The 15000-nt window shown below is 40.7% G+C and overlaps 3 protein-coding genes and 1 pseudogene across 3 annotated transcripts in view; 2 read left to right on the top strand and 2 right to left on the bottom strand.

Moving 5' to 3' along the window:
* The window catches only part of LOC138047161 (uncharacterized), a 4224-nt gene extending 1593 nt beyond the window's left edge, over positions 1-2631 (top strand). Inside the window, exons 2-3 of the mRNA XM_068893890.1 lie at positions 432-540; positions 1928-2631. Coding sequence (XP_068749991.1) covers positions 432-540; positions 1928-2211 — 393 coding nt within the window. The 3' untranslated portion in view covers positions 2212-2631. The remainder of the gene's footprint in view (positions 1-431; positions 541-1927) is intronic.
* A 9-nt stretch (positions 2632-2640) lies between these two features.
* On the bottom strand, positions 2641-5513 carry LOC138047162 (protein-L-isoaspartate(D-aspartate) O-methyltransferase-like; annotated as a pseudogene).
* Positions 5514-8765: 3252 nt separating this feature from the next.
* LOC138047157 (uncharacterized) lies at positions 8766-13414 on the top strand. The gene is made up of 3 exons (XM_068893887.1): positions 8766-8974; positions 11934-12042; positions 12677-13414. Exons 1-3 carry the CDS (start codon positions 8852-8854, stop codon positions 12958-12960), a joined length of 516 nt encoding a protein of 171 aa, XP_068749988.1. The 5' UTR covers positions 8766-8851; the 3' UTR covers positions 12961-13414.
* The window catches only part of LOC138047156 (pyridoxal 5'-phosphate synthase subunit PdxT-like), a 3716-nt gene continuing 1696 nt past the window's right edge, over positions 12981-15000 (bottom strand). The window contains exon 2 of the mRNA XM_068893886.1: positions 12981-14990. Within this exon, the coding sequence (XP_068749987.1) occupies positions 14598-14990 (393 nt within the window). The 3' untranslated portion in view covers positions 12981-14597. The remainder of the gene's footprint in view (positions 14991-15000) is intronic.

The raw sequence follows: 15000 nt of genomic DNA, 5'->3' as shown, positions 1-15000 counted from the left end.
AAAAGTCACCTAAACAGTACCCTGGGTGCCAAAGGAATTCTTTTTTCGATGGTTCAAGAGAGTGCTTCAGGAATTGGAGGAAATGCAGAGGACTGAGCTTACGGCCAGCTGGAATCAGCTGTGTGCTGGTTTTTGCTGAGTAGGGAGGAAAACCGGAGAACCCGGGGAAAACCCTTGAAGCAGAGAAGACAACCAACACAAACTCTACCCACTTATGGTGTCAGGTCCGGGAATCGAACCTGGGCCACATTGGTGAGAGGCGAGTGCTCTCTCACCACTGCATCAGCCCTGCTTCCTAGAAACGTACTTACTGGAGGGGTCAGTAGAACATATGGTAACCCGTGGGGTAGTTCACAAAGCATGGCCCCAGGGGGTAGTTCCAAGAGTTAGGGGAGTGGGATTTCACCTCTTCCCTTTTTATACAACCACAGGACACACGTGAAGAAAATGAGTTTAAAGTGAGTCATCTCTCCAAGGCAGTGAGGCTCAATCCCGAAGAAACTGACATGTCCAAGGTCATCAAAATGATCCAGGAGAAAGGTATGAGAGGAAAGTACACTTACCTAACATTACTTATAAAACCCTTATGCATGACAAGTAACAGACATAACAAGGGAAATGGCAATGTGGCCTCTCTCTCCCATTTCTACGTCTTAACCCTTTGATGTCCAAACCAGCCCAAACTGGCCAGACTTAGTATTTTACTCTAACGCCAGAGTATTTTACTCTGTCTAACGCCAGACGATTTTACTCGTCAATGGGGAATCCCTGGGAGTGAATGGGTTAAGAACTCACTGTTAATGTTCCCATTAACGGGACATAGTTTTTCAGTGAGTGATTAACCCATTGACTCCCAGGGGTTCCCCATTGACGAGTAAAATTGTCTTGCGTTAGACAGAGTAAAATACCAAGTCTAGCTGGTTTCTTTGGCTTCATATCTGTAGTTCAATATATGATTCATTTCACATATCATTATTTTTATCTTTGATTCTGGATGTTATCATTACATCAGCACAGTCTCGCACCTGTCACTTGAATTCAACCTCACAAACTTCACTAGTGACAACTGGGTCGAACTGGGAGTCCACCTACAAAATTTGGGTTCTGGGCACAATAAAGAAACCATTGTTTGAAAGTCCTTGTATTCTGGCTATTGATCCCTTAGGGTCACATTATGCTGTCTGAAGTAAAAAATGCCCCAATTTTATGCACATGATGAGTTCTCCCAAATAATACCATTTGTTGCATATATGATACTTTGCATGTCTGTCATTTGCTCTTAAGCCATGACTCCCCTAGATTTGCCTTTTGTGGGATGCAGGGATGGCGCAGTGGAGAGAGCACTTGCCTCCCACCAATGTGGCTCAGGTTCGATTCCCAGACTGGGAGTCATGTGGGTTGAGTTTGTTGGTTCTCTACTCTGCACCGAGAGGTTGGTTTTTCTCCTATTATTCCGGTTTTCTCCTCTCCTCAAAAACCAACATTAAATTGATTTGATTTGGGTTGATTTGTTAATTTCAATTTACAGTGTCCCCAATTAGTGATCAGTCCTAGAAGAGTAGAAACTTAAATAAAGGTCATTTTTTTTCCTTACTTGCAGGCATGCCCAATTTAGTAAATTTCTCTGTAACAAAATAAAGTATATAATATATGTGTGTAACTGCAGACAGTACTGTTTCGGCCTTCTAGGCCTCATCAGTGCAGTGCTGATGTCTAGGATGGAGGTTAAGCTTATAAAGCCACCCCAAATGTCCCACGCATGTGGTACATCTAAGCCATGCCAGAGTGCTCAAACTAGCGAGCTAGTGAGCATGCGCAATTGCTTTTAGGTAGTAATTTTAGGTAGTGGATGCCATTCTCTCACCCTGTGAAGCTGGTGTACAGGGTACAATACTCTACAATATAATCCTCCTTTTTTTCTTTGCAGCGGGACCTCCAGAAACAGATCCAAAAACAGTGGTGTGCTACTGCGCTGTGGGTTACCGGGCAAGTATCATGTCACAGCGGTTGTTAGACGAGTTAAAAAAGCAGCAAAATACAAGTATGAAGCCAGACTTGGATGTGTACAGTTTGGAAGGTGCTATTTTTAAATGGGCCAATGAAAGGAAGGAGCTTGTGGACCCTAATGGCAACAGCACACCCATGGTCCATGGATTTGATAGACTGTGGGGAATTTTGTTGTTTAAAGACATTAAAAAACTAGGCCCTTAGTCTAGCATGCCTATCCGAGATTTCTCTCGCAGTATTTTAATCTTATCCACATATTCTCACGAGGACTTTGAAACTCCCACCAAGTACACTGGACAACTCCATAATGCCACTTATGGTATAATGCAATCTTTTTTACATTTTTTGCCTTATTAGCACCAGGCTATCATTTTCTAATCAGTCAGCCAAAAAAATTTAAACTGTTCTGTATGAAACCAGGTCCAGAGAGCAACCTCTAAAGGGAAACCGATGTTTGGGATCCACATGTTATCTTTCCTAACTTGCTGGAATCACCAGATATTTACCTCGCCGCTTTACGGCTCGGTAAATATCCCCCACTAGCCACCTTTACTTTGGTGAATAGTTGCTAATTATGTAAGGTTAATTTGTTACTTACAATAAAATTCTAAAACTTGGGAATGACTCATGTGTGGTTGAAATGTCTTCTTTAATTATCATGCCTTTTTTTATCATTTTTCCTCAAGTAATTATTAGTCTAATTAATTTAACATGTGGGAGTGAGCATTCTCTCCTCTGCTCTAGTTAAGTATTCTCACTAATGCAGTAAAAGACTAAACCCTTGTTAAAAAGATAATTCCACAAAAACGAATACTGGAATAAATAATTTGTTTCCCTTAAAAGTAAACCTGTTAACAGAGAGGATAATTATATATTTTTCAAATCACCTACTGTTAATATGTCAAACCAAATGTCAAATGTTCCCTCAAGCAAGTCAACCGAAAACAATGTTAAATTTCAAACCAAGGATTCTTCAAAGATCACTCTTGACATGATGTTTTGGTGATTGGCACACAAAGTTTTGTTAACAAGCTAAATAAAGGCACCAGGTACCATGACCATATAACTTAATAATGGTCCCGACAGAGTGCTTATTTCGTAATTCTAGTCCAAAGTTGATAAGTTCTCAGTTTCTATCTTGCTGGAGTCTGTCCGTGAGAGGAACATATCGGACCCCCATTAACTTTTGTTGAGTGATATTTCCATCTGTATCCTTGTCAATCTGTTCAAGCCATTGGTTGTCATGGGCAGGTCCGACAGGAATGAAAAGCCTACCACCAGGCTTCAGCTGTTTTATGAGAGCATCAGGAACAGGATAGGCTGTTGCACCAACATGAATGGCATCATATGGGGCATCTAAAGGTTTGAAAGATGTGGTTGCAAAATGGAGAAAGAAAGGTTCACAAAGTTGTCATTAATGGCTGGGAGCAAGCTGTTTTTAAACTGGGATCAGGCTGCACAGTGAAACATGATGATAAAAAGGGAATGGCTGAATAGAAATCTGCTAGTGTCTCGACCTGGCTGCCTTGCTCATCAATTTATTTCTGCCCCATTCCAGTGTGGTTGAGTCTGCTCCTTGGCCAGGTTATTCAATTGGCTATGCAGTGAGAATAGATGGATCGACTATTTTGAGTTTTTACACTGATTGAAAAGGTAAAGTCACAGTTAATAGCTGGTCATGTTCCTGAGATTCTGGAGGGATTGGGGTCTCATTAGGTATAATAAACAATAACAAGGCACTCTGTGACTACCCAATAGGGTGATTTCACATGATGTCACAGCTGCCATGTTGGAGGAGTGAAACAAAGAAACAGCGGCCAATTTGTTGGAGGAGTTCACGGAAATTATATTCTTTTGGGAATTGAACCTAATTTTTATGAAAATTCTTCCTTTTGTTTCAGTATGCAAATATGGCAGCTGGTCACATGAGTGAACACACTCTATTGATTTATCAAGCAGTATTTTATGAGATGACTTGCTTAAATTCATGGGGTGTTTTTTTTTGGGAAATGGTGCTCATTCTTGCTGCCTTAATGCCATTAATCATGTTAACTACTTAACTGGCACTTATACTTTTTCTCTCACCATTTTCAAATCCTTCTCTTCCACTGCCTGTTACAAGGACAACCTGGCCACTTGCCAAGGGTCAGCATTTCCATTCTTCATATTTCGTTTTGACTGTTCTACTAGTTCTGGTATGTGGTCAATACCAACTACTTTTCCATTTTTTCCAACCATTTCAGCCATGCAAGCTGTAAGGTAACCACTCCCTGAAATTGAGACCATGTTACACGTATAACCCTTGTAAAATCACTAAGGATAACGATGAACCTTCCTTTGAAGTGAATTGAAGTCCTCACCCCTACCTCCAGAATAAAATGCTCTGGTTTCTACATGTCACATGACCAGACACCCCTCAAACTTGTGTGAAAAAATGTGCAACAAAAGACGTTTAATATAGTTACGAAATACTAAAAATATCACTTTCTGTTACCTGAACCGACATCCAGAGCCTTTGCTCCTTCAAACATATAATCTTTGAGAATAGATGAGTTCACGCTCTTGAGTGCATCATGGGTAATCAGAGCAAGATGGAGAGAAATTCAAAGGTCTGTAAGGAAGTTCAAAACGATAAAAAGTATTCATGATATGCAATTTTGGGTTTTTTATTTTCCAAAACAAAAGATATGCACTCAAAGGTGTGGCAGAATAAATTTGGAGAGAATGGCTATTGTAGAAATTATTTTATTAAAAAGAGTTTCTGCCATACATTTCCTGTAATATAATTCCAAAGGCACAAAATTACAGAGAATGTATGGAGACAAAAAAAGTAATATTAAGGAATTTCAAAGAACGGATACCAAGTCTAGTTCATCTCAGTTGTGAACATGAACTTATTTGTTTGGTTTATGAAGGCGAAAGTCTATAAAGTAGAGTCAAGTACAGTATATTTTGCTTTGAATTTCCATACAAACCTTTTTGAATTTCCGGCCATGTTGCCCTGATTACCCATGATGCAATTAAGAGCATGAACTCGTCTATTTCGAGGGCGTGTGCATGCATATGGGGTGCACTTATTGTCACGCCGTAGCCAATTGACTGAGGGGAATCCATGTATGGTGAATAAGTACAATAATTTCCACGATCCACCTTTCTCGTTGCTTTCACAACTCGCTGTGTTTTCAAGATACCACTTCGACTGAGCTGCGAAACCAAGTCGTCGTTGTCTCTGCCATGCGATCTCCACTCCATACCCGATGGTTGGACGTATTTTTTGTCCTTTTGCAATTTGGACTGAGCAGTTTGCTCTCTTTGCTTTGAACAGCCTTTGTCCTTGCAGACGCCAGCAATAGTATCCTCGTCAGTTGCGTAGGAGGTGCTGTAGATTAGAGTTATAATTAAAACAGGCCGCAAACCACAGATAGCGCAAGCTCGATATATGAGCCGCTCTTTATATGATGACCTTTGCATTGTTACGTGACTCGAGCGATTTGCATATTTGTAAGGATTTGTATGGGGAAAATAACAATTGTTTCTGTGACATATGAAAATGTAGCGATTTAAATAAAAATCGTCTTACCTTACTTTAGTTGAGTGTTTTTTTTTCCCTCCTGTGTGGTCTTTGAGCCGATTTACGGCCATTCCTGTTAGTTTTAGAGGAACCGGTTTGCTCCCGCTTATATCGAGCTTGGGCTACCTGTGCACAAACTCACGATTCCGACAGGTCAGGTTCCCATCAGACCCTCATGCCACACGGGGAGATGGATAAAAATTGGCTCCCCCACATTAGCCTCCATTGCAAGCTACAATCAGTGACACATTGTTGGTACACTGACGGAATTAATCGAGCATCCCTCCCTCTAGCCGGCGTAGCAAGCGTTTCCGTGCTGTTTCGGAGCAAAGAAAGACTGAGGAACGAGATTCTCGGTTTTGGCCGCGCGAGAAATGAAATGAGAGGCAAAAAATGAAAGAGGGGGGAGGGGGAGACAAAAAAATTTGCTCCCCACTTACTCGCGCCATTTTTCGCGCGGCCTTTGCTCCGAAACAGCACGGAAACGCTTGCTACGCAGGCTACCCTCCCTCTCCCACTTCAATGTTGTTTAGAAACTAAAACGCACTGAAAAGTTACTTTTGGTGCAATGCGCTATCCAACATTGCACTGCACGTCGGAAAGGGGATGGGCGTTTCAACGACTTATCAGTCTTTTGACTGTGATTGTAGTTCGAGTCCAATAGTGAAAATACCAATATGGTCTATTGAACAATCTCCCACCAGAAGTTATAGCATCTACTTCCTATGTTCATTGACAGGCACTTCCTGTGTAATCTTATTTATCGATTAGTAATTTCATGTTTTTGTTTTATTCATTGTATTTTTTAATTATTTAAAACTGTCTTCAAATATACTCTTTTATGGTGGGGGTACACCTGAAAGCCGTTTTCACGCCGCATTTCAAGCAATACAAAATCCCTATGCTCATAACACAAATCAATGTTTTGGGGTGTTTGTAAATTTTTTGGTGATTTTTATAGGTACATTTGGGAGGAGATAGTTTTTTTGAAAGCGTAGTAAAATTTGGAGAATTTAGAATAGAGAAGAATAGTTTTTCTGCGCGCGCCGTCGCCACTGGCGTTCCCGTTCTGTTGCTAAGTGATTTCACGGAATGCCCGAAATTGTAAAATAAGCACCAAAACGTGCCACACAAGAATATACCAGAGGTGAGTCAGTTTTATTCATTTTATTGAATGAACGTTAAATTGAGCGTTTTTTCAGGCTTCATAATCGACGGTATTTTATTTCCCATACAAAGTCTTATAACGCGTTTAAATTCTCAACGGCTGCCTGCAACCCAATACCGCTTGCACTCAAAGGTCATCTTCCCACTAGTAATAATTAATTATTACACGCTCTCTAGTGACGCGAACTTGGGCTGCCAATGGTGGGCCCTTGTTTCTGGAGCGACGAATTACACAGCCAACACTAGGCTTTCCCTCTGCATGCTCAACAAACACTCTGCGTGCCGGTTGAGTCATTTCCTCAGTTATAACCAATATGACTGAACAAAGAATAAATAAATTATTAATAAATGAAACATTTATTTAGTTTTTTTAACCTTTTAGCATTATTTTGTTTTGTTTTGTTGTTCTTTTTTAAGAAACGCATTAGATGAAAAATTTGATCCGTCTATAAGTCTATAAATCTTCAGATTTTCAAAAACAACACGTACTTTTAATCTTCCAAATTAAAACTGTTGCAATCAACGGGTATCATTAACCCTTACAAAAGGCTTGTACTTAAACACGGAATGCCGGAATGCTGGAATGCTGGAATGCTGGAATGGCGGAACGGCGGAATACTTAAACACCGAACGCTGGAATGGAACGCCGAAATACTTAAATACGGAACGCCGGAATACTTAAACATGGAACGCCGAAATACTTAAACACGGAACGCCGGAATACTACCCCCCCCCCCCCCCACAAGTGTTCAGGCAAAAAATTAAAGTACAAAACAATGGTGAAATATGAACCCTTTTATTGTCGTAAAAAAGGTTGCTGTTATTCATCGTGGTGAAGTACAATAATAAAGTATTCTCGTTTGTTTCACGATGTGGTCACTTGTGATGTAGATCGCGACGTTTCGACTGCATACTGCTAGTCTTCATAAGGCGATGATGTCGAATGGTGACGCGTCACCTTTTAAACAGGATGCTCTGCTGTGATTGGTTGGTTTTCAGCAGCTGTGATTGGTGCGTTTCAATCCTAGCTGCTTCGGCGTGTTGTTTCTTCGGCGGTCTGCTGTCGTAGGCTGAGGTCTTGTGTGAATCGCCTCTTTGACCATGCGTGTGTACCAATGAGGGTCACGTTCAATAAACTTTACTCGTTCCAAAGCGGGTTGTGTCCGGTGTTGTTAGCGGGTTCTGAAACGGCGGAGGTCTGGGTGCGGGCAAGACAAAAACAGAAGACAGGTGTTTCTTCTCCTTGGAGATAACAGAAGGTCACAGTGCTACTACACGTTTGACGCGCTCGTAGTGGCACTTGACAATACCGCGTTTTACTGATTGCTTGTGGTGGGAATCATACACTAAGTACTGATCAGTGTACTTAGGCTTCCTGTACACGCTGATGGTGAGGCGGCCATCCGGTTCTCTTGAAACTGCGGTGTCAAGGAAAGCGAGTTTGTAGTCGTTCTCTGTCTCCATGGTGAAGCAAATGCTGGCTGCTGGTTGTTCAGATGATGTAAGAAGCTATCAACGTTTCCGCGATCCAGGATGGTGAAAGTGTCGTCAGCGTAGCGTTTCCAGGTCATAGGTTCTCAGATCCTAATCACAGTTGCTGAAAACCAACCAATCACAGCAGAGCATCCTGTTTAAAAGGTGACGCGTCACCATTCGACATCATCGCCTTATGAAGACTAGCAGTATGCAGTCGAAACGTCGCGATCTACATCACAAGTGACCACATCGTGAAACAAACGAGAATACTTTATTATTGTACTTCACCACGATGAATAACAGCAACCTTTTTTACGACAATAAAAGGGTTCATATTTCACCATTGTTTTGTACTTTAATTTTTTGCCCCGAACACTTGTGGAGGGGGGGGGGGGGGGGGAGGGGGGTAGTATTCCGGCGTTCCGTGTTTAAGTATTTCCGCGTTCCGTGTTTAAGTACTCCGGCGTTCCGTGTTTAAGTATTTCGGCGTTCTGTGTGTAAGTATTCCGGCGTTCCATGTTTAAGTATTCCACCGTTCCACCATTCTGGCATTCCATCATTCCGGCATTCCGTGTTAAAGTACTAGCCTTTACTAAACGGGCTTGGTCCACGTATTTGCGCTCTTGACACATGGCTTTAAGACTAATTAGCGTCCTTTTAAAGAGGAATTATCCTAACGTTCCAGTGATAACAACCGATGAACTTCAAAACCTTATGAAAACGTCCCAGCCACGACGAAAACTCGTTCTGCTGGTGAGTACACTCTCCCTGTTCCATAGCGCGCGAGACTTGTTCGAATTATTCTTAAAGTGGAGACTATATTTAACTTCTCCCACTGGCGCATACATTGTTAACAGCAGTAGACTTCTATTAAGACAACAATTGTAACACATAAAACTTACGGAAATAGAGGATAATTGGAAAGAGTATTCTGTATTCTAACCCTGACCCTAACCTGGAAACTACGAGATGGCTTGTTTATGTTCAGTACACTGCAGAAAGGTAGATTTGGCCCAGAATGATATTGTTTGCACGATTGAAGAGACTCTTGAGTAAAACTCACTCGTTTCTTCTTTAAATAGTCTGCAAATTGCTCTGACGCACGTTTTCCTGCATGTCATGCCCCGCGGGGGTACTCGACATATCCCTGGGTGGGGAGGTACGGCGCGGCCCCTCATACCCTGACCCTGTTTAAGACAAATATTACTAATTTTCCTACCCATTTTAAGACAGAATTCCGATTTTTGATACCCTGTTTAAGAAATTTAACCCAGTTTAAGACAAAAATTGATAAATCGTTACCCTGATTAAGACAAAAATGATAAATTCGATACCCTTTTCAAGACAAAAATCCCGAAAAACGTACCCTGGCTGGCCGCACGTCCCCATTAACCCCCCCCCCCCCCGGGGTCATGCATGCCTTGCAGTTGCACTATGCACACTCTACGGAAGGTCTCAAGATGTTGTTTCCGCTTCATAATTCCTCTTCTTTATCTGATGCCAGGTCAAAAAATATATGTGGATTTACGTTAGCACCAAAGAGTACCGTAAAAGCGGGGAGTTAATAGTAAAAGGCAAGCCAAAAGACTATCGATCGTAAAAACACTATAAATTCTTCAGTCTCCGACTCTGAAGCAAGGGGAAGGTCATGATGTTCTGTAAAAAGGAATAAATTGATCACATGCTAGGCAACTGACCATACAGGTGCACGTGATTGTGTCAACTGAATGAACTACGGGAAAGAATGTTAGGGTGTTTTCGGATTTCCAATTGAACACAAAATCCAAAAATGGATTTTGTTAATTGAAAACCTTACCCGACATGGATTTCCAATTAGTGAATCTGCAACAAAATCCGTTTTCAGATCTATCATTTTGTTTTCGATTGGAAATCCGAACGTCACACAACATGATGAATTCACAAAGGAAAATAACTCACAAAAACTTTTCCAGCGAAAAATGTATTGAAAGAAACAATATATTTGCTGTCAGAGGCAAAAAGCCCTTCCTATTTCATTGCGTGCATGAAAAAACAAGAAACCCAATCAAGTCAATGTTAATTACCAGATGCAAAAAAATAAATTTCAGGATAAAACCCTTTTTGAATGGTAAGGGCCGGAGAAAAGATAAAATACTATTGTGTGGGTCACTCGGTCTGTCGTATTTATTTCGCTTGGTCTATTGAAACTCTTGAGAAATAAAGATAGAAATATGGACGCAAACTCTCTTGGAATATTGAGAAGCCTGTCAAGGAATATTAACCATAAAGAGAAGAACAGATACTTGTTTAGGTGCACAGTACATCAAAGCATAAAGTCTACAAATACTTTTTTTACCTTCAAATGCTACAACGTAACATTTCAGATTCCGTTTTCCGTGAATCTTCGATTACTTGTGTTACATGTGAACCAAGGCAGTTACCAGTACTACAATGAGGGACAAAAGTGTTGAGACATTTTGCCCTTTTGGAGTACCTAAGGCCCATTTCTCCCTAAAGTACACCCCCCCTCCCCCCAAAGCAATGCTGGATTTCCTGTCTCTAAAACTTGCTTCTTTCCTGTGCAACATTAAAAAGGGGGAGTGGGGGTGGCTCTCAATATAAACGGGATTTGAAATGGAATACCGGTAATTGAAATGTTGCAATTAGCACTCTATTCAGTCAACTGTCTTAACCACTTTTGTCGCCCATTGTAGCTTTAAAATAACTGGTTCCCGGTTTACCCAATTTATTGTTACGACTCGCCAGTGCGAAGATTGTTTACATTACTCATTAACCCGAAGAGAGATAGCTTTGGATTTTTCAACAATTATATCGCTTTTATCTAACCCAAAATCATTCAGATAGTCAAAACTTCACATTTATGACCCATTTCCTTCACTTTTTGTTTGTCAGCATTATGATTTCCGATACTTCAGGTTCACATGTTCGTAAGTTTGTTTTTACATCTCACAGATCAGAGTCGTAACGAGGTATATTTTTTTTATTACTGATCCCATATTTTTACTCAAAAATTTGAACCCTGAACCCAAAAATGATGAGAATTTTAATCCCTCAACCCTCAAAAATCACTGCTGATCCCGATCTCATGCATTTTGATTCCAGATCCCAGGCCTTTGATCCCTGATCCCATATACCTCAGCGACCCTGCATAGATGTTTCGATTTTAAATTACAAACTCTGTTTTGATTGGCCACTCTACCTCGCTGTGTAAATAGTTCACCCTGAAGTCAAAATAGATAATGTTTCGTTTCCGAGGAAACGAAACAAAAAACTTACGAAAAGTCACCCAAACAGTACCCTGGGTGCCAAAAGAATTCTTTTTTTCGATGGTTCAAGAGAGTGCTTCCGGAATTGGAGGAAACGCCGAGGACTGAGCTTACAGCCAGCTGGAATCAGCTGTGTGCTGGTTTTTGCTGAGTAGGGAGGAAAACCGGAGAACCCGGGGAAAAACCCTCGAAGCCGAGAAGACAACCAACACAAACTCTACCCACTTATGGTGTCATGTCTGGGAATCAAACCTGGGCCACACATTGGTGGGAGGCAAGTGTTCTCTCACCACTGCGTCAACCCTGCTTCCTAGAAACGTACTTACTGGAGGAGTCAGTAGAACACATGGTAACCCGTGGGGTAGTTCACAAAGCATGGCCTGGGGGAGTAGTTCCCAGAGTTACGGGAGTGGGATTTCACCTCTTCCCTTTTTATACAACCACAGGACACGCGTGAAGAAAATGAGTTTAAAGTAAGTCATCTTTCCAAGGCAGTGCGGCTCAATCCCGGGGAAACTGACATGTCCAAGGTCATCAAAATGATCCAGGAGAAAGGTATGAGAGGAAAGTACACTTACCTAACATTACTTACAAAACCATTGTGCATGACAAGTAACAGACATAAGGGAAGTGGCAGTGTGTCCTCTCTCTCCCATTTGTACGTATTAACCCTTTGATATTCAAACAGGCCTAAACCGGCCAGACTTAGTATTTTACTCTGTCTAACGCCAGACGATTTTACTCATCAATGGCTTAATAACTCACTGAAAAAGAAACAGTATTTTACTCTGTCAAATGCCAGACCATTTTACTCGCCAATGGGGAACCCCTGGGAGTGAATGGGTTAATAACTCACTGAAAAACTATGTTCCCAGTAATTAATTACTCACTGAAAAAAGAAACAGTATTTTACTCTGTCAAACGCCAGACGATTTTACTCGAACCCCTGGGAGTCAATGGGTTAATAACTCACTGAAAAACTATTTAAGAAACAGTAATGTTTACTCCGTCTAACGCATGCCCAATTTAGTAAATTTCTCTGCAACAAAATAAAGTATACAATATATGTGTGTATATGTTAGGTAGTGGGTGCCATTCTCTCACCCTGTGAAGCTGGTGGGTCTAATATAATGAGTGTACAGGGTACAATACTCTACAAATTATATAACCCTCCTTTTTTTCTTTGCAGCGGGACCTCCAGAAACAGATCCAAAAACAGTGGTGTTCTACTGCGCTGTGGGTTACCGGGCAAGTATCATGTCACAGCGGTTGTTAGACGAGTTAAAAAAGCAGCAAAATACAAGTATGAAGCCAGACTTGGATGTGTACAATTTGGAAGGTGCTATTTTTAAATGGGGCAATGAAAGGAAGGAGCTTGTGGACCCTAACGGCAACAGTACACCCATGGTCCATGGAGTTGATAGAGTACGGGGAACTTTGGTGTTTAAAGACATAAAGAAATTAGGCCCTTAGTCTAGCACGCCTATCCGAGATTTCTCTTGCAGTATTTTAATCTTATCCACATATTCTCACAAGGACTTTGAAACTCCCACCAAGTACACTGGACAACTCCAGAATGCCAGTTATGGTATAGTGCAATCTTTGTTACATTTTTTGCCTTATTAGCACTAGGCTATCATGTTCTAATCAGTCAGCCAAGAATAAAGTACTGAATGTTGAAAGTGCATAATTCGCATAATGAGCTATGTCTGAAAATTCGAATGCGATATCCCAGATAATCTCTGAGAAATGATGCTTTGAAAATTCGAAATTTTACAAAGAATGTATGGAATCATCAACACTTTTCCACCCAGATCAGTTTTTGATGGTTAATAACTGGCTTTTTAAAATTGAGCCCTCCATGTCTCACACGAGCTGAAATAATGATTTCACAGCTTCAGAATCAATAAAGTGTTATTGGCTGTTATGATTGCAAACATTTTAGAAATAATGCAGAATATAAAATCAAACATTCCATATTAAAATGCTTACCACTTTGCAATAAGTCCTTTGAAACCTGTGAAGCTGTATCACAAGCAAAGTTCAGGTGGTTTATTGTTTACGGGCTTGTCCATGGTTCCAACAGCATTCATAACAGACCTAGGACTCCTCAATAACCCTCTCACTCCCAAGATTTGAATGCTAATTCTCCTTACTGCCCACAATACAAGTTATTTCTTACGTCAGTTATGGGGATTTGATTATATACATTGTATTATATTTAAAAAATCCCAGGTGATAAACTTGTTTCTTCTTGTCACCAATCTGCTTAATGATGTATTGAACTTGTGAGGGGAAAATTTGTAATATATCAATCACTCTTGGGTTAAGAGCTCTTTTATTAGATTGACCTATGTTGTCAATGTAAGCTGATTTTAAAAGAATTTGTAGCAAACATCTGGGCATAGCTGCATTTAAAACGTGGCTAGATTTAAACCAATCCATTGCCTTTGGTCACTCTACAACTTAGCATTGTTTCTTCAATGGCAACAAAAGCTTAAAAAGCACAAACAACGTATGCAAACTCAAAAGTTTCTTGATTATTAGTAGTGTTTGTTTAGAAAAAACACTGTCAACAAGTTAACAGGGAGATTAGGAAACCATGACGGCTACATCGACAAAAACATGACTTCAGAATATACTCTTAAGTATTTCGTGATCATTCCCTGTTGTTTACATTGGGCGAAGTATCCTATAACTAAATTGGTACGAAAATTCACTGTTGTATGCCTATGTTGTTATCAAAACCATTACATTGGTAATTTTAAGTTGTTGCTTCCACGAGTACGGGAGAGAAATGTACAAAAATGCATGTCGCATCTGCATCATGACCATTTTTCTTCTTTTAACAAACAATATCACTGCTATTTGGTGTTGTTGTTGCTGTAGCCCGGATTGTTTCATTAACTCCCTAATGTGTCTGTGCATGCTGCTTGCATTTATGCTTCCCAGTTAGCAGAGTCTGGGTTCACACAATTTCTTCTCTCTGCAAGAGACCTCTGCTAGCACAGAAAGTATCAATGCTGGTCTTTCTCTACCTAGTGATTGTCAATGCCTGTCAAAGAGCTCCACCTCTTTGTCAGACCACCAGGAAAGTTATCTCATAATTATTATGTCCTTGGAACACCAGTATTATTTCCCCAGTTGGTCCTCTCTACAATTTGTCTCAAGAAATACTCATGCCATCTTGTATCCTCTGTTAACTCTGGATGAAAAGCAGTTCCAATCAAGTTGTCCTGAGAGACTCCTACAACGACAGGTTCTTCCCTTTCAAGCCAATCAATGGTTGCAAGAATTTCAACTTTGGGATTGTCAACAGATACCACTGCAGGAGCTCTAATGAAGACTCCATGATAACTAGCAATAGAATCAGGACTGTCTGTGCATTTATTTATTGCACTGCTGTTATTGAGAAGTTTCTTGTGAAGTTTGACTTTGGCCTCAAAGCTGTTTACCTGTCTCCCAAAAAAATTCCGGGAAGTTGTGACATCAATGCCACCAATCTGACAACAG

This window comes from Montipora capricornis, chromosome 4, assembly GCF_036669925.1.
Source record: "Montipora capricornis isolate CH-2021 chromosome 4, ASM3666992v2, whole genome shotgun sequence".
NCBI lineage: Eukaryota > Metazoa > Cnidaria > Anthozoa > Scleractinia > Acroporidae > Montipora > Montipora capricornis.
Note: the sequence above shows the minus strand (reverse complement) of the source record. Positions and strands in the feature narration are given on the sequence as shown.

Excerpts from the sequence above, each read along its gene's own strand:
- LOC138047157 (XM_068893887.1), top strand. The coding sequence starts at position 8,852 with ATGGCTTTAAGACTAATTAGCGTCCTTTTAAAGAGGAATTATCCTAAC. Across the intron at positions 8,975-11,933 it reads GACGAAAACTCGTTCTGCTG|GACACGCGTGAAGAAAATGA; the intron begins GTGAGTACACTC and ends ATACAACCACAG. Across the intron at positions 12,043-12,676 it reads CAAAATGATCCAGGAGAAAG|CGGGACCTCCAGAAACAGAT; the intron begins GTATGAGAGGAA and ends TTTTCTTTGCAG.